The sequence below is a fragment of the Geotrypetes seraphini genome, chromosome 2, assembly GCF_902459505.1.
Source record: "Geotrypetes seraphini chromosome 2, aGeoSer1.1, whole genome shotgun sequence".
NCBI lineage: Eukaryota > Metazoa > Chordata > Amphibia > Gymnophiona > Dermophiidae > Geotrypetes > Geotrypetes seraphini.
This window is the reverse complement of record NC_047085.1, coordinates 460096483-460123283: the sequence shown is the minus strand read 5'-3', so window position 1 is coordinate 460123283 and position 26801 is coordinate 460096483. Positions and strand designations below refer to the sequence as shown.

Below are 26801 nucleotides of genomic sequence, written 5' to 3'. Positions count from 1 at the left end.
TGGTCCAACCCTGCGGAGTTCCCCAAGGATCACCCCTATCACCCACACTATTCAATATATACATAACCTCCCTCAGCTCCTACCTAGACAAACATGGCATAACTTCATACAGCTATGCAGATGACATCACTATTCTCCTCCCCTTCGACCACCCAGAACCCACCATGACAAGCACAATACACAGAACACTCGAAACAGTAGCAACATGGATGACAGAGTATAAATTAAAACTTAACCCTGACAAAACAAACTTCATCCTCTTAGAAAACAACAAAACTCCAACCTTAACAAATCTAGTAATAAACTAGATTTCATACCCCATTCAACCCACACTAAAACTTCTGGGAGTAATAATTGACAGAGGCTGTACCATGCAACCACAAATCAATAAAATAATAAAAGCATCGTTCGTGACCATGAGAAATCTAAGACAAATCCGAAAATTCTTTGACAGAAAACAATTCCTACTTTTGGTACAATCTCTTATCCTTGGACTAATAGACTACTGCAACTTACTATACCTCCCAAGCCTAGCGACCATGATAAAACAATTACAAACAATACAAAATACAGCCCCAAGACTCGTCTACTCACTGAAAAAATATGACCATATCACAGAAGCATACCATGACTCACACTGGCTTCTAATACAAGCACGAGCACACTTCAAATTCTACTGCCTACTTTTCAAGGCTATTAAAGGAGAAAGCCCAACCTACTGGAATAACCGACTAACTCAATCCTCTTCAACCAAGCACAGGAGAACCCACTCACTATTCACACACCCATCAACCAAAAATGTCAAACGAAAAAAACTATATGACAACCTAATAGCCTCCAAAGCAGCTAAACTGGACAGATAAATCACCACTCTGTTATCATCGACCACAGACTACAAAACCTTCAAGAAAGATATTAAAACCATACTCTTCAAAAAATACATAAAACCCATCTAGCACGACCAGTCTCTATCCAAGCCCCATCTACCCTCTCTATACCCTTAATACATTCTAATTTGCCTCTAACTACCCAACAAAGTCTAAAATGCTTCTAATTACCCAACATTTATCACCTTAAGATCTTGACAACTCTTTGGTAATTCTTATTACCCAACATTTATCACCTTAAGATCTCTTCAACTCTTTGGTACTTCTTAAGTAACTATTATGACATCGCTTATGCTATTCCTGTAAACTTTTATGTAATTCTTGATAACTTTGATGTAATGCGCCTTGAACCACAAGGCATTGACGGAATAGAAATCACTAATGTAATGTAATATGGGACAGAGACCATGAAGGTCTGTCCAATACCGGCCTTAGTTCTTTAATTTACATCCTTCATTTTCTAATTAGAGTTCCTCTATTTTTATCCCACATTTTTTTGAATTCCATCACCATTTTCCTCTCCACCACTTCCCTCAGGAGGGCATTCCAGGCATTTACCACCTTCTCTGTGAAGAAGAATTTCCTGACATTGCTCCTAAGTCTTCCTCACTGTAACCTCAAATTATGCCCTCTAGTTTTACCATTTTTTCTTCTCTGGAAAAGATTTACCAGTACAAGTATTTACCAGTACAAGATTTACAAGTACAAGTATTTAAACGTCTGTATCGTATCTATTCCAGAGTACTACAGACTAGAATCTTCACTCTTACTTTACTTCAAGCCTTGAAGCTAGAGTTTTTGCTGGCAATATTTTAAATGTTAAATCAATTCCATTGCAATTATATCTGTTCCCTTGATAGTTCTCTTTTTTTTTTTTTAAATAAGACACTGATTTTCTTTAAACTGATAAAATTCCTCAGTTTGTCCCCCTAAACATTGAGCTGTCTTATTTATTTTAAAAATTGATTAATTTTATATAGCAAAATATAGCTGATACACAGTGTAAGAAAATTTACATAAATTAGCAATATGTTCAGAAAAACACCAAGAAACTATACATAAATAACTTAAGACCAACCCCCTCACCCCCCAAAATAAGCCCACCTCCCACCCTCCTCCTGAAACCAGTCTTATTCCATATCTTTTTTTCCCATTCATCATACCAACCCACACCAGAAGTGAAATCAGGGTCATCTTTGTTAAATTCCTCTCGAAAAAAAACAGTTTCTTGGGCAATTAAGGGCCCAATATTGGCATGCCCTTGTCTCTTTGCTGTGTGAACTAAAGGAACAAAGCTTTGTTCACCTTCTCAAATTTGCATTTTTTCATAGTGCTCCTAATGTTTAATCCATATTTAGAATTAACTAAACAAAACTTAATGGTTTTGTATTTCGCTGAATGTCCAGCACTCTTGATTGTAAACCGCCTAGAAGTCGCAAGATTGTGGCGGTATAGAAGAATAAAGTTATTATTATTATTATTATCTATTAAGTAAATACAAAAAGGGGATCCATTCCTAGAAGTCAAAATGATCCTGCGTGTTATTTTTGCTTAATTGTTAATTATTAATTAAATGGGAACAAGCTTCAGATTATGGAGTAATTTTCCCATTCTGGGATTTCTTCCAAGAGAAAGAAATTCTTTTCTCTTACTCCTGTTTATATCACTGGCTTGAACCCGTCCTCCCTACCGTAAAGAGATATAATAATTTTTAGGAACTAATAATAAATTAATTAACATTAAATTAATGGTTTTAGTTACGGTAGGGAGGACGGGTTCAAGACGGTGATATAAACAGGAGTAAGAGAAAAGAATTTCTTTCTCTTGGAAGAAATCACAGAATGGGAAAATTACTCCATAATCTGAGGCTTGTTCCCGTTTAATTAATAATTAACAATGAAACAAAAATCACATGCAGGATCATTTTGACTTCTAGGAATGGTTCCCCTTTTTGTTTCAATCCATATTTAGAGACACAACCAGTGTTCCCTCTAAGCTGCGCTGGCGTGCGCTGGCGCACAAAATATTACATCCAGCGCACAAGTTTCACGTCACAGCGCACGGCGGGCAGGACGGCGAGAGGAGAATCGGGCGAGTTGGCTCATAACTTGCTGGCGCCCGATATTTTTAGCGCACAGCGAAAAAAATTTTGCTCACAACACCCGCCCGCTTAGAGGGAGCACTGGACACAACTGTGCTCCATTTCTCTGGCTCCCTTTGTTGCCTGTTCCAGTTGAAGACAGTTACTTTCCCCACTGCAAGTTTAATTGCAATTTTTTTTTTATGGACTCGCCCTTGTCTATGTTTTCTTAGATAGCTTACTGCCACTACTTATCATTTCTATAGTGCTACCAGACGCATGCAGCGCTATACATTAACACAAAAGGAGACAGTAGCTGCTCGTGAGAGTTTACATTCTAATTGTGACAGACAAACAGGACAAAAAGGGTGAATCTATACTTGTTGCTCAGGTAGGGAATTACAGGGTGAATGACAAGGAAGATCGAGTAGGGAACTATAGAGGGAATGACAAATCGATATGGGTGCTTTGCAAATGGGTAGGAGTTAAGACTTAAAAGCAGCTTCAAAAAAGTGTGTTTTTAGTATGCATTTGAATACTGCGAGAGACAGAGCCTGACATATCAAGACAGGCAGTTTGTTTCAGGAACATGGTGCAGCAAAGTCGGGATGTGGCAGTAGAGGAGAAGGTTACAAACAGGAGAGACTTAGTAGAGGAGAAGGTTACAAACAGGAGAGACATGCCCAATGAACAGAATTCCTGGGGAGTAGTATAGGTAGAGACAAGAGAGCAAAGTTGCTTACCTGTAACAGGGGTTCTCCGTAGACAGCAGGGGAATTCAGCCACATTTAAATGGTGAAGACTTAAATGTGTGTCAGTGCTCTCTCCTAGCTACTAGCTTTTGGCTTACTGGGCATGTACAGGGACTCCGCCTTCCAAAACTCCTCCCCTTGTCTGTCAGTTTTGTCTCTAGCTGAAAAATATGTATATCGTGGTGGGGATGGTGGAAGGGCAAGTGTGGCTGCATGCCCCTGCTATCTTTGGAGAACCCCTGTTACAGGTAAGCAACTTTGCTTTTTCCAGAGACAAGCAAGGGATCTGCAGCCACACATAATGGTGAGTCCCTAGCTACAATGTATATTAGGGTGGAGGTGATAAGGCAAGGCGGAAATAATTTGGTTAAGATAGACTGTCCAAAACTAATGTCTTGTGATGTGCCCTGGTCCAGTCAAAAAAGCTTATTGAATGCATGAACAGAGTACCAGGTTACTGCTTTACAAACGTCTTGTACCAGGTGTTCTCGCAGGGTTTCCACAGCCGACATTGTGCTTGTTGAAGGTTTCTGGGTCTTGCTGCATCTTTGTCAGGTAGAAACTGAAGTTTCAACCATCATGCTGTGGCTTTCTTCAGGGTATGCTCTGAAGTTTGCAGTGTGAATTTGGAAATAGTGGGTTCACTGACCTGATTGGGAACAGGGCAGTTCACCAAAGCAAAGCCCCCCCCCCACACACTTTTTACAAAACTGCACATGAGGTTTTTAGCTTCCAGCCAGTGCGCCGAATGCTCGGCGCTGCTCTGACTCTCATAGGAGCTCTACGACTGTCAGAGCAGCACAGAGCATTTAGCATGCCAGCCGGCGATAAAAACCTCTTATGCGGTTTTGTAAAAAGGGGTGGGGTTAAATTGTACCATTTTGAATCTGGACTTGGGTAGGAATGTCCCATGTTAGGACACACTAAACCTGTGGTCTCAAACTCAAACCCTTTGCAGGGCCACATTTTGGATCTGTAGGTACTTGGAGGGCCTCAGAAAAAATAGTGAATGTCTTATTAAAGAAATGACAATTTTGCATGAGGTAGAACTCTTTATAGTTTATAAATCTTTCCTTTTGGCTAAGTCTTAATAATATTGTCATTTATAGCTAAAGAGACATATGATCAAGAAACTGTTTTATTTTACTTTTGTGTTTATGATAAATATACTGAGGGCCTCAAAATAGTACCTGGCGGGCCGCATGTTGTCCTCGGGCCATGAGTTTGAGACCACTGCACTACACCCAGATTCTAACACCCTTTAGTAAAAAGGCCCTTAAATAGATAAAGTTGTTCAGACTGCACTGATCATCAAACTTAAGCCCCACTTCAGAATGCCTTCGGGTCCCCTCCTCTTAAAACCCACTTTTAGCCAGACACCTTGATGTCCAGATTAAAGTTATGCAGTGGCATCTCCTAACTTCTCAGCACAAATTAGGTTCACAGTTAAGCGCATAAATCAGATTGGATGTTGACTTATTTGTCACGATAATTACGATTTCCCTGGAAAGTTTTCTTTAATAGTTTATAGTTTATTCAATTTTTGATTAAACGCCTTTTCGATACTACAAAGCGTTGTACACAGTAAAAAGTATTAACATTTAACAAAAATGACAATTAAACATACTTTCTTCTAGTAATCTATAAGACAACAGACCGTACAAACTGGGTAAATGGTGACCCTTAGGCCATAGAAACATAAGGAAAAAGGGGAAGAAATACACTTGTAATAGAAAAGTGAGGAACATATAATGGAAAAACATTTAGGAACTGGGGAGCAATGTAAAATTAATTGTTAAGGGAAAGAGGTTCAGTTAAAAGCATCGTTAAAAAGAAAGCACTTTAAATTGCTTTTAAAATTTTTTAGGTTTTTTTCCATTTTTATATACAAAGGGAGAGCGTTCCAGATTGTAGGGGCTGTGACAGAAAATGTGGAGGTGCGTCGCGTGCCAATGATTTTTAAACAGGGAATATTAAGATTGTATTGTGAGATGGATCTTAAAGTTCTTGGGGGGTCATATGGAATCAGAAGTCTATCTATGAAAGCTGGTGTGTTGGTCTGCGTTGTTTTAAATACCAGAAGAGCGATTTTATAAGTTACCCTATGTGTGACTGGCAACCAGTGGGCCTTTTGAAGCAAAGGGGTAACATGATCGTATTTTTTTGCTCCCGAGATTATTTTAATGGCCGTATTTTGAATAAGCTGCAAGCGTTTTAAATCTTTGTAAAAGATACCATTCAGTAGAGAGTTTGATTTTGGGTTGTGATTCCCAATTCCATCCATTTCTAGCTGGAAAGAACTGGCTGTTTTGCTTTTGGTTATTTTTGCCTGTAATATTACCATTATTGGGTATAGTGAGGATAATTTTATAAGGGGTTTCTACATGTGAAAGCAAATTGAATTTTTCTCTCCAAGGCCCTACTTTATAAAGCTGCGCTAGCATTTTTTTAGCATCGGCTGCGGCGGTGAGAACTCTGACGCTCATAGGAATTCTACGAGTTCTTACCACCGCGGCCAGCGCTAAAAACGCTAGCGAGGCTCCGTAAAAGAGCGGGTAATGTAGTTAAATTTATAGAGGTCTTTGGTTAATTTTATTTACATTTGCCTTGAGGTTTTGTTAGGCAGTTAGTTAAATTTAAATAGATAAATACACCGGGTCAAAGTGAACTGTAGCCAAGACTTAGGGCTCCTTTTACTAAGGTGCGCTGGGGCTTTAACGTGCAGAATAGCGCGCGCTACATTGCCGCGCGCGCTAGACCTTAACGCCAGCATTGAGCTGGCGTAAGTTCTAGAAGGGTAGCACGTGGTATTTTCTTGCGTGCGCTAAAAACGCTAGCGCACCATAGTAAAAAGGAGCCTTTAAACAGGACTGGCCAAATTTCACCAATGCGCATGCCATAGGCTCCATGGTGTAACTGCAGGACCCACGTTCTATTCTTGGGTCCTCATTGTTAGGAAGTACTTCCATTTTTACTTGTCTCTACCATTTTTCTTCCAATGCTTTTGCCTACTGTATGGTGAGCCTGCCGTCGCTCCCATAACCTGCCGTGCTGTCATACTATATAAATGATTATTCAGAGTGGCCCATACTGTGCAGAACGCCTGCTGCTTTTCTATTTAAGTAACTGCCATGCCATTATTGGTTTTGAAACTGGAACCAGCATATCACTTTTAGTATATACTTTAGCAGTAGGTGGTATGAAATGTTTTATTTCACCTTGTTGTAGTTAAATTCTGAATTTGATTTTCTCTGAGCTACAATAGGCGATTAGATGGTGCCAGAGCATGCAGTCAGTCCTGGGAGGATAGGAAATGAGTTCTAAGGACTGTCAATTTGTACACTAATCTGATGCTCATTCAACAATTGCAATGCTTGAATAAGGGTTAATGGAACTTTGCTTAGATGCAGAAGCTGTGGCACATCCTCTCGCCATTACCGAAGAGCCCAAATAAAGATTAAGGGATCCTCTATATTTATATTTACTGCCAAACCGATCAAAAAGCTTTTATTCAGTGGAGCAGTAGGCGCAGTGCAGTGCTTTTCAATGTCTCTAGGAGGCATTCCTTGCAAGTCAAATTTTTGGGATTACTACAATGAATATACTGTACATGAAACAGATCTACACATGGTGGGTCTTTGCTATATGAAAATTTATCTCATGTTAGGGTTACCAGATGTCTGAATTTCCCTGGGCATGGCCTCCTTTTGAGGACATGTCCGGGGGTCCAGATGGCTTTACAACCCTCCCGCCCCCCCAAATCTGTTATTGAGCAATTTTGTTTTAGTTTGCATGAAAATCTGAAAACTCTAGTGCAATGGAGAGGAGTGTAAATATACTGTATTTAGCAAAAGGATCAAATCTCTGCAGGAAGGCACAGAATATCCCATAAACTGCCCCAAACAATACTTCGGCACTAGAAGGAAAATGCTACTGATTGTTTTCAGCTATTTACTGTACCTAATAATGTTTATAGAATTCATTAATTTATTAATTATGATTTGGCTCATGCTTTTTTCAGTTGTAGCTCACTGAAGGTTTTATTCAAGTACAGTAGGTATTTCCCTATCCCTGGATGGCTCTGATTGGAATAAACAGCCCGGAGAAAGGTAAGGTATGTTTGTTTTCTTTGACATGCTTTTTGGCCTGTACATTTTCAGCTGAAAAACTGATGAACAGAAGAACCTGCCTGAAGTGTTTGGGATCCTTGCTGATAAATCTCTAATTCAGTTTTCAACCAGTCTTGTCCTATATTATCTGCGACTGCCCCCTCCTTCCTAAGCAGGTTGTTCGCTTGTTCTCTCTGTGGATCAGTTGTGGAGTATAAATGGCAGCATTTCAGCTGCTGGTTTCAGAGGGCCAATTTCTATTTTGCTGCTGGTTTTTAGTTAGGACTTTTCATGTTGATATTAATGGTACGATTGAGACCTTTGGAAATAATAAATTCCCGTGATTTCCCAGCATTTCCAGAGGTTGCTTTTACTTAAATATATACAAAGAAATATATGTGGAGGGGCATAATAAAAAAAAAAAAAAGTCTAAGTCCGATTTGGACGTAGGGCGGTAGTCACCCAAAATCGGCAGCAGTACAATATCCATTCTCAAAAAGTACGTCTACAATTTATTTTTTTCGAAAATCGTCTATCCACCCAGACATGGCAACCGAGTAGAGGGACACCTTACAGGGCACAGCTGTGAACTTTACATAAAGAGTGCCACATAAAAATCTCACCAGAACTCCCTTATAGTTTTTTGTGAGCTCTCCAAAACCTACAACACTTCTTCCTCAATAGTTGCAGCGGTTAGGGGTAGAGCCGGACCGCGAATATTAAAAAAACTGTGAATAATATTCGGGCCGGTTCTGACCCATCCCCCGCTTTCCCCCGGAATTAAAGCTGTATTCTGGACCTTCTCTGCCTCCCTCCCGCTTTCCACCGGTATCCCTTAAGCCTTACCCGGTGGTCTAGCGGGTGTTGGAGCAGGAGCGATCTTCCTACGCTCCTTCCCCGTGCAGATCACTCATAAGAAATGGCTGCCATGAGCTCTCGTCGTAGTCTCAATAGACTAGGGGAGCTCATGGCAGCCATTTCCTATGAGTGATCTGCACGGGGTAGGAGCGTAGGAAGATCGCTCCTGCCCCGAAAACCCACTAGACCACCAGGTAAGGCTTAAAGGATTCTGGAGGAAAGCGAAGGGAGGCGGGGAAGGTCTGGAATACAGCTTTAATTTAAAAATTTTTTTTTTAAAATAAAATTTGTGAATAACCAAATTCGCAGATGCTGAAACTGCAGATTCGGAGGGAGAAGTGTATAGCCACCTGTGTTCATCCTAATAGCCCTTATGGCTGCAGGTGACACCTTTATGGCAATACAGTAGGGTTTTTTTTAATGGGTTCACATTTTATACCATGAATGTAGTGGTTAGAGTGGCTTATGGGCCTGGGGTCCTCCTCCCTATGGTTCACCAGCCCACCCCCCGGACTACTTAAGCCACCTCTGTGCAGCTCTACTAGGTTTCCCTATGCTAGGTGCTGATGTTCCGGAGGCAGGTATGTATGTTTTTATTCTGAACTTTGTGTGGGTGCAACGAGGTCAATGAACATGGGGAGAGTATGTGTGGACTATACTTTGTCTCTGCATTGGTTATCTGGTCACTTTCAATACCTTTTGGGTACTTATACCTGTCTTTACATCACCTAACTCACAACATATAAGTTTCGCCTAGGCAGTTTCATCAAACATTCAATTATCCCTGCAGGATGACTAATTCTAGGTCGGCCCATATCCTGCCCCTAACCACTCCTCCAAAAATGCCCCTTTCAGCTCTGGGCACACAGTGGGATTCAGAGGCCTAAAATGTCCCTGGATATGTCCAAAAAGCTGTTTTAATTATCGGCACTTGGACAACCTGTCTTTTAGATCGTCCAAGTGCCAACTTGGGCAGGTTTTAAGTTTCGATTATTTTATTTATTTCAGTCTTATATTCTGTCCTATTATTCCGTCCTAGTATTCTATAAAGCACACTTAAAATTAGGCATGGTTTATAGAATAGAGCTTATGCCTGGGACCTGTGCCTAAATGATGCCTAAAGTTAGGTGCTTAGATTGGCGTGCATAGCCAATCTAGGTGCCTAAAAATAGTTTAAAAGGCTTAATCGCACGGATAATTGGCAATTAACAACTTGCACTTGCACTTATTTGGCTGGTAGGTGCTTAGCTTGGTGGATCGTGGGGGTGTTTTTCATGTAGGTGTCCCGTTTTGGACTTAAGTACCAGTAGGTGTCTAATTTAGGAGCACTCATTTAGGCCCAGAAACCCCTGACATCGCTAGGCGTGATTCTATAAAGTGCCCCTAACTTTTATCGAATCACATACTCTTTTACTAAAGTGTGGTAGAAATTTCTACTGAGGCCTGGGGCACTGAATGCTCCAACGCTCATAGGAATTTTCAAAGCTGTGGACTGTGAAATATTGCAGGAAGACCTTAGGACAGTGGTCTTCACTAAATTTTTAAGCAATGGCCATTTTGGGTCCAAAAAGGGTGAAAGAGAGTTGACAAATATGTTCCTACTTTGGGCCATGACAACAAAAATGCTTCTCGACATTCATTCCTACCAGAACACTGGCCTTGGTCACACATGAAGAGCACAGATAAGTGCTATACAAATATAAGACCACAAACTAAAGGTCCTAATATACAAAAATGAAACCCTACAACACCAGAGAAATAAAAACAGTGCAAAATATAGACAGTAGATGTAAATTCTCAAAACTGTCATATTTCACTCACTAAATTGAAAATAAAATCATTTTTCCTACCTTTGTTGTCTGGTGATTTTATTTCTCGAATCATCTTTTTCCAGTCTCTGGTTGCACTTCCTTCTGTCTGTGCCTTTGCCTCTGTTTCCAGGGCCGCCTTATTAATTTGCTGTTTCTCTCTCCTTCACTTTCTGCCCTATGTTCATCTTTGGCATTAACTTTTAATATTCAACTTTCTTCTCAAATCTATCTACTGTTCCACATTTTCCCTTCCAATCTATCCACATGCACCATCTCCTCCCTCTCTCTGCCCTTCCCCTCCCCTCCATCCATGTATACCATTTCCTCTCTCTTTCTTCTTCCCTATTCTCATCTTTTCTTAGACAGAATTTCTTCCATCTCTTTTCCCTTACCCACCCCTTCCATCCCTGTGTACCATCTCCTCCCTCTCTCTCCCTTTCTCTCCATTCCTGTGCAGTATCTCCTCCCTCTCTCTCTCTGGTAGTCTGACATCTTTCTCCTCTCCTTTCCAGTCTGGCATTTCTTCCCCTCCTCCCCATTTCTGATCTCAAATATCCCTGTACTTATCTTCCCTCTCCCGCGTACCTCTCTCCTCTCTCCCTTTCCTCGTATGGCATCTATCTCTCTTCCCTTCCCCTCCAGTAGTCAAACATTTCTCTTCTTCTTGTTCTCCCTTTTTGTGGTCTGGTATTTCCTTTTTTCTCCTTCCCTCTCCTTCTCCTCCCTACCATGGTCTGACATCTCTATCCTCCTCTTCCCTTTCCTCCCGGCATCTCTTTATTTTTTCCTCTCCATCCCTGCGGTCCAGTATTTTTCTTTTTTTTCAAGTTCAAATATTTTTATTGAGAACATTTCCACATAAAACAATTAGACAGTAGCATATACTTCAAAATGTTTTAACAACTAACATAACTTAAGCAAGAGATACATATAAGTCTAAAATAAATAATACCCACCCCATCCTATCCTCCTCATATACAGAGTGTAACATAATACTCAAACATACATATGCATATTATTCACCTCTAACCTTATAATTTTCTACAAATTTTTGAACAGGTAGCCATAGGTCCAGTATTTTTCTAATGACCACTCCCTCATGATCCCCTTGCAACCCCCCTGTGCTCCTCCCATCCATGGGATCTGGTAAGGCAGATACTCTTGCACTCTTCAGGCCACTGGCAGCATTAGTGAAGTAAACACGTTGCTTTTCGGCGGTCCGGAAGCTTTCCCTCTTCTACTGCTTCCCGCCTAAGCAGAGAGAAAGCTTCCGGGCCACTGAAGGCAGTGTGTTTACTTCAGTCACACTGCCAGAACCCTGAAGAGTGAAAGGGCATCTATAGCAATGGATCCTGAAGGGGTGGGTGGAATGGACCCCTGGACTTCTGTGCAAGCTGCCCAAAAAGTTTCCAAGGGCCGCCATTACCTTAGGAAATAGGAATACTGGGCATCCAAATGGCAGATGAAACGTAATATGGACAAATGCAAAGTAGAATATACAAAATATATATAAAATTGTTTGGATAAGCATAATGATGTCAATAAGAAAGTCTAAAAAAAATGGACCAGTGAGTGATTCATATAATAATTTGAAATCAGCTCACATTCTGAGGGTCCACAAAAATTTCTTAATGAGTCTTGTGAGCTTTATAGAGTTTGATTAGTCCATGATAAATTGTTTGGTAACTAGTGGATTGTGAATTATTATGGCATAAGTTTATAAAGAGAGTAACTAAGAGAGGGAATTAAAGTATACACCAAATAGTGGAATGAAGAAAGCACCAATGGCCTCGCAAATAGGGATAGTGGAGTTCGCTTTATTAAATTCAGGCTGTGTTTCGGCACAAACTGCCTGCATCAGAACATAAGAACAGCCTTACTGGGTCAGACCAATGGTCCATCAAGCCCAGTAGCCCATTCTCAGTGTCCAATCCAGGTCACTAGTACCTGGCCAAAACCCAAGGAGTAACAACATTCCATGCTACCGATCCAGGGCAAGCAATGGCTTCCCCCATGTCTTTCTCAATAATAGGCTATGGACTCTGATTGGGTGACATTTTAAAACACAATCTGTGAACTCTCAAGCCAGTCCTCCCAAATTTTAAAAAGTGCTGCTTGTATCAATCAGCTTACTTGTGCATGCCAGACAGAAAGCTATATGATAAGCACCAAAATATCTGATTTACTCTTTGGGATCTTGCCAGGTACTTGTAACCAGAGTTGGCCACTGTTAAAAACAGGATACTAGACAGGATACTGGACTTGATGGATCTTTGGTCTGTCCAGTATTTTAAGTTATAATGCCTCTATTGTTCCACGGTGTAACCCAGTGTCTCTCAAACTTTCTTTTTGTTCTGGCACACTAAACAGAGCAAATGTTTTTCATGGCACATTATAATTGAAATGATAAAATTGCAAAATCAACAAAAAAAAATAAATTTGAGAGTTATTTAAAGTTCTTTAAGCTATGCATGGATAATTGTAACAACGGTGAAACTAAAGTAGATAGAATAGAATTGCTAATCAATGCGATGAATGTGATTGTTTTTATAGTTCAAATGAATTCAAAACGCAATAGTTGACAAGCAAAACATGCATTTCATCATCCATCTGCAGTCATTCTGTTTTTCTCAATTTAATTTCTGTCAGAGCTGAAAATCCAAGTTTACGAAGATAAGAAGATCCAAACGGTAACAAAGCCTTGATTGCTTTGTTGCTCATTAGGATAACTACTGCACATAAAATAAAAAATAAAATTACTTGCCATTAGTTTTCAAGGACCAATCACTTCAATGAATGATGCTTATCTGGGCAGTTGTATTCTTACACATGCAGACACTCATAAAATTGACAGATTCTTATGTAAGCAACATAATGTCAGAAGGGAATTTTTAAAAATAAAGTAAGATTATGGAATTTCTCATGGCACACCTGGAATCTCTGGGGCACACCACTGTGCCATGAGAGACACTGGTGTAACCTCACCTTGAGTACCGAGGCTCATTTTCAAATCACTTAGACACACAAAGTACCATAGGCTTCTATGGGTCAGGCCAATGGTCCACCCGTCTTCAATGTGGCCAATCCAAGTCACTAATACCTGGCAAAACCCTAAATAGTAGCAACATTCCATGCTACCGATCCAGGGCAATCATTGGCAAATTGATTTTTACTCTTTCAAAAAAGTTCAAAGACTAGAAGACACTCAATGAAGTTACATGGAAATGCTTTTAAAACAAATAGAAGAAAATATTTTTTCACTCAATGAATAGTTACATTCTGGAGCTTGTTGCAGAGGATGTGGCGACAGCAGTTAACATATCTGGGTTTAAAAAAAGGTTTGGACAAGTTCCTGAGGAAGTTCATAGTCTGCTATTGAGATAGACTTGAGGGAAGCCACTACTTGCCCTGGGATTGGTAGCAAGGAACGTTGCTACCGTGCCTAAGTTACCTCCCCTCCCCTTTTATCAAGATGTGTTAGAGGTTTTTGGTGCGGGCTGGCAAGGTAAGTGCTCGGATGCTCATAGGAATTCTATGAGCATCAGAGCATATACCACGCTGGCTCGCACTAGGGGCTTCTGGCGCAGCTTGATAAAAGGGGCCCTTAGGCGCAAGGATTTACACCAGGATTTAGTTTGTATAAATCCTTGTGCCTAAAAAGCTGAGATCCTGGCACTAAGCACTGTTCATTCTATAATTGGCGCCATTTAAAGGATATGTTTTCTTTTTTTGTTGATGCTGATTTTTTAATGCCATTTATTGAATTGTGTTCAAAATGACATTGAGAAAAGCGTGCGTTAATAAAAATTGAACACTTTCTTGCATGGAGGAAAGAAAATCTAGATGAGCACTTTAGAAAGTTGCTGAAAACTTATCTTTTTTCCAAATTTTTGACAAATTAATTGCTTCTGCACTCTCCATAAAACCTATTTGTTTTCTTTTCTTTAGTATAATCTTTTGTAAACCGCATAGAACTTATGGTTATGCAGTCTAGAAATTTGTTATGTTATGTTACTATTTCAGTTTCTATAAGAACAACACGAATCACTTTATCATATATCTAACCCACAGAAATAACATCATCTAAAAAAGGTAAATAAATACATATTCGAACCACTATTTTTGCAGATATAGTGTCACAATTTTCTATGTGTCTAAATGAAAAAATATAGTTAATGTATTATTTAAGCTGATCATACAGCACCCCAACATATATCAACTTTCCCAAGTAGTGAATCAACTAAAAGGATGAAGTATCATACAGAGGCCACAAGCTCAGTACATAGAACCTCTTATAACATATATGTTATTTCAGGTCCTTATCCTGGATTGATACAGAGCCATATAATCATTTACGTCAATCCTCCATCCCATCCTTAAATCTCCATAACTCTTTATTTGTTTATTTGTAACTAGGTTAAAAAAAAATATTTGTGTTTTATTTTATGTTCAAAATAATAATAGAAAAAAATAATAATGAAAATATCCCAAAAATATCAATGAAAGAAACAGCAACACTTATCTAAATGACTATTTGCCAGATCCAACGTTGGTAGGTAAAAATAGTGGTTCGAATAATTTATTTACTATCCCCCCCAAAACCCTTTTTTTGATGATACTATTTCAGTTTCTGCCAGGTACTTGTGATCTGGATTGGCCATTGTGGAAGCAGGATACTGGGCTAGATGGACCATTGGTGTGACTTAAGTTCTTATGTACACACACAAGTGTGCACTTAGAAATGTATATGCTAGTAGTATAAATATTTATGCACATAAAAGTGAACACTTGGGTTACAGAACTGCATCCTGGGCAGCTACCTATACCTAAATACGGGCCTGATTTTAAGAACATAAGAATTGCCGCTGCTGGGTCAGACTAGTGGTCCATCGTGTCCAGCAGTCCGCTCATGTGGAGGGTGTGATTTCCCCTATGATAGTCTTCGGAAGAGCGTTCCAGTTTTCTACCATTCTCTGGGTGAAGAAGAACTTCCTTATGTTCGTACAGAATCTATCTTTTCACATGTACAGTTCTCCCTCGTTATTCGCGGGTGATATGGGCAGAGCCGGACCACGAATGGCGAAAAACCATGATTATCCGGCTCTGACCCACCCCCACCTCCCTGCTGCCTTCCCGGCCTTATCTGCTGGTCTAGCGGGCTTTCGGGGCAGGAGCGATCTTCCTAAGCTCCTGCCCCGTGCAGATCGCCATGAGGAAATGGCTGCTGTGAGTTCCTGTAGTCTCTCGAGACTACGACGGGAACTCCCTAAAGCCATTTCCTCGTGGTGATCTGCACGGGGCAGGAGCATAGGAAGATCGCTCCTGCCCCGAAAGCCCGCTAGACCAGCAGATAAGGCCGGGAAGGCAGCAGGGAGGTACAAAAATATAGGTTTTTTAATTTTCCCCCTCCCCAGAAAAAAATCACGATTATGTGAAATCGTGAGTGCAGAAACCGCGAATGGGGAGGGGGAAGTGTACAGCTTGTTTCACATGCAGAAAGGGCTCCACTAACACTACATGGTTGAATACATATTTTGGATGCTAATTGTAAAATTATTATTATTATTTTTTATATGTAGTGTTTATATTTTAGTTTGATATTTCTTTTCATTATGTATGTTTGCGCATAATGTATTTAGAAAAACAACTACCAAAGTGAGGGAAAAACAATATCAGCAAATGCTGCTGACCAAAAAAGATCAATCCTAAAGAAGGAAAAAAGACCTCAGAATCTCTTCAATGGCAGAATATATAACACTGCCTATGGAATGGGGTCGCTTTAATCATTGGTCAAAAAAACTTCCTTACAGTTCATACTGTATTCACATACATGCAAATTTTGAACAGCAAAGACTTATCTGGAAATCTTGATACCAATGGGGACCCGTTTCACCATCTGCTTCTTCAGGGGATCAAAAAGAAAATGCTGTTGACAAAAGACTAAGGGCTCCTTTTACGAAGGCGCGTTAGGGCCTTAACGCGCGGAATAGTGTGCGCCAAAATGCCGCACGCTAGCCGCTACCGCCTCCTCTTGAGCAGGCGGTAGTTTTTCGGCTAGCGCGTGCTAATCCGGTGCGTGCGCTACAAACGCCCTAGCACACCTGCATAAAAGGAGCCCTAAGCTTCTCTCTATCACCTTACTAGTTCTTATTGGCATGAATCAGCTCTAACTCCTTGTTGGCTTGAAGTGAAATTGTGATATACATGCACTATACGTTTTATTTCCTGGTACCTAGCAGCGCCTAACAGTAAGGTAGGCGTGTTTAGGTGTGTAAATTTTAAGTGGGGCGTCGCTAAATGCAATTCTGTATTGGGCACCTCAGAGTGATTGACATGTGATGAGCACCATATTTTTAGGCACCTATCTTTTTAGCTGCCCTTTACAGAATATGGTTAAGGTTTTGCTGTCATTATGCAGCGGCTTGCTAAAATGATTGCATGGAAACTAACATTCTTGCATGAACAATTTGCCATGTAGTTAACACAGAGAAGATTGCCCCCACGCATTAATTCAATTGCAGATAATGCGCAATGGAGTTAACAATTGACCTAATTCTATGTATGGCCCGCCGAACTGCGTTTGTGCCCAATTTCCATGCGCAATTTAATTGAACAACTAGATCATGAGGTTTAATAATTGGATGCTAATAATTATTGGTGCTAATTGGCATTGGTTAAAGTGAATGCGCACATTTTTAGGTTCTGGGATCTGTGTGTTAATTTTATGTGTGGATCCGAAAAGGAGGGGGGTGCATAATTTAGGGCCAAGAATATGTAACAGGTTTCACTTGGTGTAAATCCTTGCGCCTAAAATTAGACGTGGATCCTGGCATCAAACTCTATTCTATAAATGATGTCCAGCTCTGAGCGGCTTGCTGTATTCCAAAATCTGAGTTGAGAACCACAGCTCTGGAATTATTTGCCTGCTTTTAGTCCTACAAATGTCATTCACTGTCACTTTCTTTCTTGCTGTCACTCTAGAAAGGCAAAAAAAATGGTCACAATCTTTCCTTGTTGAGAAAATGAGCTCTTGAGATATATATTCCAAAAGGCTACCTACTGCTTCCCTAACAGTTGGGAACTGAACATAAAATACCATATATCATTATTACCTTCACAGAAAATGTACTATATACTTTCACTCTATTTTCCTCAAAATTGTATTTCACAAAGAGACATTAATAGGCATCTTTGATTTTCAAGGCCTTCAGACAAAATAGGCCAGAATTCTTAAAGAATAAGCTTATTCTTTATACACCTTTGAGGTTCTCTCAAGGAGCATCACTATTTGTACCTTCTTCATAAGAAATTGTACAAAATGAAACCCACCAGTGAGCTTTCTCAGGAGTAGCTCCCACGCTCTGGAATTTACTCCCAGAGGGCCTACATCTATGTAACTCCAGACTACCTCTACTTCAGGAAGCAGGTGAAAGCCTGGCTCTTCACCCAAGCCTGTAATACACAGGCTGATTGGGTGTACACTTCTCCCTCTGTATTCGCTGTGATAGGGGATTAACAGACCCGTGAATAACTTCTTCATATGTTATTTGCTGTTTTCTATTAAAAACCATCGTAAATATGGTGAAACCGCAAATAGCATGGTGGGAGACCTGGCCTGTTCCTGAAGGAGAGGCAAAACACGGTGAAGAAAGTGCTGGGAATCAGCAATTTCCTCTGTAAACACATAGAATCAGCGATTTCTCTATGCAAACTGATATAATGGGGAAGGGGGGGGGGGGGGGCAGGAGCCAGCAAACTAAAACCCGCAAATAATTGAAACCGCGAATGCTGAAACCGCAAATATGGAGGGAAAAGTGTATATTCATTCTGCAACATGACACTGTAACTAACCCCCTCCTTTATTAACGCGTAGGAATTCTATGAGTGTCGGAGCAGTTACCGCCTCTGCCGGCGCTAAAACCCACGCTATGAGTTAGTAAAGGAGGGGGGTTAGTCAGGATTTTATATTTTGTTTAGCTGTATAATCAGCTTACCTTGAGTTTAGTCTCCCATCTGTTTATCCCAACTCACTCTGTAGCACCCATCTTGTCCCCCATCTAATATCTGCATTTGATCTCTCAGCTATCTGTATCATAGAAAAGCATCAAGGCCATATCTATGTTATTTGAATGTTCTGATTTATGCTTATTAGATGCTTCATAAAGTATTATGTCTCCCTTTTAGTATGTATTATCTCTCTCTTATTTGAATTTCAATGCTGTTAATAAGTACATTTTTGAAACAGTTTAATGGTAATCCTATTACCAGGTTTCAATTTGCTGAGTTTGAATTTATCCAATTCATTGTATTTGTTTATATTTGGTCTTTTTTTTTTTTTAACTATTATTATGCTGTTAACAAAACTAAGTTTTATGTTGAATTGTACTTGCTGTACGCCGCCTTGGGTGAATCTCTCCAGAAAGGCGATTAATAAATCCAAATACATAAATAAATAAAAAATCTTCTGTGTTTGCATCTACAGCAAGTGATAGAGAATTCTTTGCCAAGGCATTCTTCATTTGGTCTAACACAATCCTTTATTAAATGCTCATTCTCCCCCGAAATTTACAACTCAAAATTACAACTAATCCTTACCTGGCAATTTTGTCTGTGCATGACATTGTGATGAGCTGTTCCCCCAATAGCACACCATCCCACGTCTGTACCGCAGGATGAGATCGAACTGGAATCGTTCCTTCTCCGGATTCTATCTTTGTTCGAAGATGTCCTCGGAACTTCCTTACTATGTGCTTGTTGTTGTTCACTACAAGAAAAGATTACCGTACCTTATTTCATCATATGCCAGACTATACATAGCTGCAAGTATATGCAAACATATGTTTATACAAGATAAGGGGCCTTATTTATGTTTCTGTTTATTTAAGATTTGATAGACCACTCCTGCGTTTTACTGACCTAAACGGTTTACAATGTATCAAGCTAACCTGAAATTAGGTCCTTGAGAAAAACTCCCCTATCTGTCCCCGAAAGCTCACAATCTAGCTAAAGTACCTGATAAACTAAAAATATGTAATACATTTCCAAGATCAAAATCAAAGAAATAGAAAATAGAAAGAATGAAAGAAGATAAAAAATAAAAGAAATTTAAGACATAGAAAAGTCTCTGAAGCGGCCTGATAGCAACCGGTCATATTTTAGTGCGACTCCCGCCACAGCACACTTCACAGATCTGTCACTGGCAGAGCTCGAGAGCATCAAAGAAATGAACATATCTAAAACATATCCACTAAATAAATAAATCCAAATCAACATGAATCAGTACAAATTAAGGCAGATTGCGGTCCCCATTCCATTATTCAACTCGGGAGAGCCATTTGAAAAAAAAAAGTGCCTTTAGATGTCTCTTAAAATTTTGAAATGATTCTTCCCAATGTGCTATGCGTTAATGGGTGTTAATTTTATTTATTCATTTAATTTTTTTAGCCCGTCTTCCCAAAGGTACTCAGGCATTTTCCCCATCTGTCCCGGCAGATCATAGCTTATCTAATATACCAAGCAGGCATGGCTGTGGCTTAATTATAGCTACAATTTCTATACCTTTTCTTGGACAGTTTTATGAAGACACTTAGGTGCCCAAATGCTATTATACAATAGAACACAACAACAAAAAGGAACCTCAACCCTCCAGTGGTAAAAAGGAGAAACCACACAACAAAAACCACAAACAGCACTCATTCAATAAAAACAAATCCAGCTGGAAGGCTATACAATAGGCTTTAACTAGGCAACATCTTGCACTCTCAGGCTAGGTAACCCTTTATAAAATTATCCCCCATACATAGAAATGCAATTCTACAATCTAGGCACTTGCACTGACACATCACATGCATGTGTAAATGTTTAGAATAATAGTCCTTACACACATATGAAACCACCTCTGAGGGGTCCTTTTACAAAGGTGCGGTGGCGGTTTAACGCACGGAATACCGCGCGTTAAACCGCCTACCGCGCTAGTAGCTAGCGCCTCCATTGGCGAGGCGTTAGGATTTTAGGCTGCCGCGGGGGTTAGCACGTGATGAAATGTCCGACGCGCTAACCCCCGTAGCGCACCTTGATAAAAGGAGCCCTGAGGTAAAAATTCACATGATCTTAGATAAAGGCCAAATGGCCCATCCAGTCTGCCCATCCGCAGTAACCATTATCTTTTTCTCTCTCCGAGAGATCCCACGTGCCTATCCCAGGCCTTTTTGAATTCAGACACAGTCTCTTGTCTCCACCACCTCCTCCGGGAGACTGTTCCACGCTTCTACCACCCTTTCTGTAAAAAAGTATTTCCTTAGATTACTCTGGAGCCTGTCACCTCTTAACTGCATCCTATGCCCTCTCTTTTACAGAGCAGTGCTAAAATGTGGGCTTAGTACCACCATTAGCTTGATTTTTATTTATTTTTTATTTATTCAATTTTCTATACCATTTCAGATGTTACTTTTTTTTTTTTTTTAATCTTTATTGATTTTCAAACTTCGACATGTACTGATATTACTTTTAGCACATGGCCACTAAAGAAGATTAGCACATGAGCCCTTACACCACCTATTTTGTGGGTGGTAAGGCTCAAGCCCTAATCACAAGTTACGTAATCAGTTGGTGCTTGCTAATGTAGCTGCACTGATGACCCTAAACTGTTCAAAGTTGTTAAAACGCATGCGGATTGTGAAAAACTGCAGGCAGACCTTAGGAAATTGAAAGTCTGGGCATCCAAGTGGCAGATGAAATTTAATGTGAACAAATACAAAGTGATGGGAAGAATAAACCCAAATCACAGTTACTAGATGCTAGGATCCACCTTGGGGGTTAGCGCCCCCCCCCCCCCCCCAAATCTGTGTGTCATTGTAAACAATACGATGAAACCTACCACCCAATGTGCAATGGTGGCTAAAAAAGCTACTGAGGCTTTAAAGAACTTCCTTGTACGTACAGGATACTCAGTGAGACACCAGCAAGAAAGAAACCATCACAGCAGGTTACCATTCACAATTAGCAATTGCACACTAAAGATGTTTCAGGAACTCTCAGATGGACTTCATTTCAAAAGAATTCTTCACAATTAAAGTGAATTAAAATATATTGAGTAAAATCAAATGATGTGCTTCAATTTGAAATTCTAGTTAAAATGCATAAACACAATAAAATTTTAAAATGTGCAACACTTCAGAATAAAGTACAAATTGTCTCTTTCTTTTCTTTGTTTAGGTTCTAGCTGGTGGCTTATTACAATTAAAGGAACATCAGATAAATGTTGTCTTAAGTTTTCCTCTCACTTCAACAATTACTGTTGTTCTCGAGAATAGGTGTCGGAACGGGAAGGCACAAGGGTCATGGCCTCCCCCAAAATTGCCAATTGTAAGTATGGCTCTCCCAACTCCCCTACCTACCACCTCCCTGCCACTGAAATTATAAATCTTCAGGCAGCTGATGGTGCAACGAAGCCATCCTCCTGCCATCGGCCTGCCCGAGAAGTGTTCTTTCTGCAGTGTACTGCCTATGCGGGAAGAGGAAGTGCTGCAGAAAGAACACTTATTGGGCAGGACGATGGCAGGAGGCTGGCTTCATTGTGTTGTCGGCTGCCCAAAGATTTAAAATTTCAGCAGCGGGGAGTTAGTAGGTGGGGGACCTGGGGACAGGTCGTACCGTAGGATCCAGCTAAGAGGGGAGGGCTGGGGTTAAGAATGAGGGAAGGATATGCTGCATGGGCTGTGGGGGGAGGGGGGGAGGGAAAGCAAGAAGGATAGATTCTGCACAGGCTAGGAGGGGGTTGGGAAGGACAGAGGCTATAAACGGGCTGGGGGTTAGGAAGGGAGGAAAAGAGAGATGGTATACATGGGGAAAGGCAGAAAGAGGGAGAATTGTTGGACATGATAGTGGTGGAGAGGAGGGAGGGAGAAATGTTACATTGGGAGGGAGGAGAGACGACTTAAAGAAGGGAGAGATGTCAGATTCCAGAGAAGGGTGATGGAAAGAGGGACGAGAGAGATATCAGACCACTGGAATGGAAAGGAAGGATGGGAGAAAGAGATGGTAGACTATTGGAAGGAGACATGCCAGACCACAGAAAGGAGAGAAGAGAAAGAGAGACCTTGGGGAGGGATGGATAGAGAGATGCCAGATCATGGGAGATGAGAGAGATTCCAGGCTATGGGAAGGAGAGGAGAAAGATGCCAGACCATATGAAGGGGGAAGGGGAAGACAGAGATGTCTGACCATGGGAGAAGGATGGAGGGGAAGGGGAGATGGAGGGAGGAGATGGTGCACAGCAATATGTGCGGCAGAGAAGAGATAATAAATGCTTCTTTTGGATAGATGGGAATAGGGGAGAAGAAAGAGGTAAGAGATGGTACACCCGGATAGATGGGAAGGGAAGACATGGAAAAGTAGATAGATTTTGAGAAGAAAGTAGAAAAATGGTAGAAGTTGAATGTTCAAAGTTAATACTAAAGGTGGATGTATGGTAGAAAACAAAAGAAAGAAAAACAGTAAATGGATATGCTGGCCCTGGATACACAGCTAAGAGCACAGACAGAAGGAAGTGCAGCCAGAGACTGGGAAAAGATGGTTTGAAAAACAAAATCACCATACAACAAAGGTAGGGGAAATTATTTTATTTTCGATTTAGTGATTGAATTGTGCCAGTTTTGAGAATTTACATCTGCTGTCTATATTTTGCATTGTTCAGGAAGAAATGCATTTGTTTCTATTTCTCTGGGGTTGTACTGCATGCAGAGTCTTGCATCTTAGGGTTTCGTTTGCATATATTAATACTTTTACTTTGTGGTTCTGTATTTGCATAGGGGTTATCTGTGTTCTGCATGTGTGACCAAGGCCAGGTGTTGTGGTAGGAATAAATGTTGAGAAGCATACAGTGTGCTTTGTGCCTATTGCAAGTGTTCAGTGCAGCAATGCAAATGTATTTATTTGTTCAATTTTTTTATACCATTTCTCCCAGGGGAGCTCAGAATAGTTTTACATGAATTTATTCAGGTACTCAAACATTTTTTCCCTAAGCTTGTCTCTCCCGGCATGCTCACAATCTATCTAATGTACATGGGGATTAAGTGACTTGCCCAGGGTCACAAGGAGCAGTGTGAGTTTGAACCCATAGCCTCAGGGTGCTAAGCAGTAGCTTTAACCACTGCACCAGGATTCTAGAGCTGCTGGAGGAGGAGACGGATACAGGTAAGAATAACTTATCTGATGAATGGAGTTCCTGAGGAGGGTTGTAGGGAGAGTTAAGAGAGGAGATACTGAGAAGCTGCAGAATGAATGCAATTGAGGGTCAGCAAGAGAAGTTTGAACTGAATGTAGAAATACATAGGAAGCCAATGAAGCAACATGAGAAGAGAGGTGACTTTGGCAGAAGATACATCCTGCAGCAGAATTTTTAACAGAGAGAAGTGCTTCAATGGGGGTTCTGCGAGGAGCAGATGGCAGGAGGCGATAACAATATGCATAAGGGTTGTGGTAGTGAAGGGGTGGGCAATTAATTTTCCCAAAGAGCCATATGAGAAACTGGGACTGTTTTGGAGGGCCAGGCCAATAGGATGAACTTGATTCTACTCCACATTAATTTTATCTCTTTATAAAAAGCAGCAAATTGTATGGTTTTGATTTGCTGCTACTGGTAGATATTACAATTAGGCTATGAAAATGTGAAACAGGCACGGTAAAAACACTAACATTACATCACTGGTAAAAACTCTTAGCTAGCAAAGCTTAAGATATCCGCGCCTGCTCTGCAGCAGTCGTTCTTATATTTCTCTGCGTGTTTAGCCTTGTAAAAGAGATTCAAATTGTAATCCTTAAACACAGCAATCTGTTCTCCACAAACTAAGCACACGGTTTTACCTTTGACTTCAGTAAATAAATACTTAGAAGACCCTTTCTTGTTAAAAACCCTACAATCTTTCTTTTTAAAAAAAAAAAAATTATTATTTATTTATTTATTGATATACATAGATGAGACATTATGTAACAGAGAAAGAGTTTAGCCATCAAATTATACAAAGAAAAGTAAAAAACAAATACATTACAATGTCCTTGGGTGCCACTTTTTATTTGTGGCACCCTTATAAATGTATTGTTCTCTATCAAGCTGTTAAATATGTCTTTTATGAACCAAACCAGTTGACAACCTTTTTGTCTCTAACCCGTTTGTGAAAAGAACAACCCTGAGCCCTATTTTGATGGAATATATGCCTAACTCAACGCTTTGACCAGCCTTAATCTTAATGGAATTTTCTTAGTTTTTCTCACTAGATTATAACATCTTGGATTTAATTTGAGGACTTGAGCATAATTAGTCAAATTTACTTTTGTTTTCTTGATATTGTTTTATATGATGGGTTTGATATGTCTAATTTTGTTTTCTGTACAAGTTATGCTTGGTAATTAAGATTGAAAATCTAATAAAAACTTTAAATATAAAAAAAAGAAAAGCAAATCACAGGTCATAAGACCCTAAAGAATTAACATTAACTCAAAACTCATATAATAGCCCACATATAGGAGGGAGACAATTCATATCTTAGAGAGAATTATAACAATAAGATAATATGAAATGAAAACCACATTTGTAGCGATACTTCCTCAAATTATTATCTGGACCTTTCTACTTTGAGTCAATTAGGATTGCCTCACACCGAAGCACTATGCATTGGTATCCCCTTCCCTTCAAGAAAGAATTGCAACTGGGAGGGCTCAAAAAAATACATAGGAATTCTGATCCAAAAGTATCATACATTTACAGGGATATCCGAGTTGAAATTTTGGTCCCAGTGAAATCACATGTTGCTTTAGTTGTTTGAGACGTCTGGGAACTTGGAAATCTTACTTCCTACGAAGGTCACTTCTCTAAGTCTAAAAAATAGTCTTAGGAGAGCCTCCTTATCCTGATAGAAAACGATGTCACCAGAAGAGTCGCTCGACTAATTACCTTATCCTCAGAGGTTTCCAGGATATTTGTAATATTAATAACTTCTGAAGCTTCAGGTAGTACCCCCGGAGTAGAGGATTGTTTTTTTTGACATTTTGGCAAAAAATCTATCTTTTTTTTAACGTGAACTGACATTTGTAAGGCCTAACAGCGAACACATCTCAGTGAAGGTGCATATCTTTGCACGCACGAATGTACATAAAGTGATTATGTATGTAAAATGATGTCATGCAGGACAGTCAGGGACAGTCAAAGGGTCAGATGTGTTCTGTGGGGCCACACAATGCCCAGGTCATTGGTAGTGTGTTCAGAAAGAAAGCAACGAATCTTGGTGGGTATTATAGAGAAAGGAACGACAAATTTTGGCAGAGAAAGAGTCAAAAATGGCTGCAAGGTTATTAGCTGAGAAGACTAGGTTAGCCACAAAAATTAGAGAATGGAGGAAGAGAAGATGTGGGTTTAGGGGAAAGATAAGAAGTTCAGTCTTGGCCATATTCAGTTTTAGAGGGACATCTAGACAGCGAGGTCAGACAAGCAGGTCAAGACTTATAAACTACGTCTCAGATCTTTAGCTAAAGTTTTAGAACCTAAAGCTTTTAATATCTTAATACACTCTTTGATAATCTCCAGGCTGGATTACTGCAATACATTATATCAAGGCATAACTCAGAAAGAAATACGAAGGTTACAAATCATACAAAACACAGCAATAAAAATTATTACCAACTTCAAAAAATATGATCATGTCACACCACTTTTAAAAGAAGCACATTGGCTGCCGATTTCACACAGAATAACATATAAAATTGCGTTACTAACATTTAAAATTCAGAAAACTAATATTCCAATATTCTTATATCGATATTTAATACCATATTCCCCAGCTCGATCCCTTAGATCAGCAGATCAGTACTTGTTGACCATTTCATCATTGAAAATAATTGGCCCTAGAAGAACTACAACTTTTTCTATCTTGGGATCCCAGCTTTGGAATAAACTTCCAATTTTTCTGCGCGCTGAAACCTCATTAGAAAAATTTAAAAGCAAACTAAAAGGCTATCTTTATAAAGATGCATATGAATCTTAGATCAGATAATCTTCTTTGATTTTCCTATTAAGCCTTTTTTTAAAAACATTTTTTCCAAACCAAGTTTCATTAAAAAAGTTTTTAATACCCTTCCTGATGTTGCTCTTTTCCCAAATGTTTTTATTTTCATTTTTTTTTTCTTTTAAAACAAATGTAGTTTATCCTTATATTCCTTATGTATCTTTATTAACTATGGATAGGTTTGTATGTTTTTTTGTCTCAAATGATTTTATTTGTTCCCCCAAATTTTTAGTATTGTTATACGCA

At 39.8% G+C, this 26801-nt stretch overlaps 1 protein-coding gene across 3 annotated transcripts in view; it reads right to left on the bottom strand.

Annotated features, from left to right (window-relative positions):
- The window catches only part of LOC117354294 (double-stranded RNA-specific editase B2-like), a 134190-nt gene that overhangs the window by 56217 nt on the left and 51172 nt on the right, over window positions 1-26801 (bottom strand). For all 3 annotated transcript variants that reach the window (XM_033931538.1, XM_033931539.1, XM_033931537.1), the window contains exon 4: window positions 19093-19261. In XM_033931538.1, coding sequence (XP_033787429.1) covers window positions 19093-19261 — 169 coding nt within the window. The remainder of the gene's footprint in view (window positions 1-19092; window positions 19262-26801) is intronic.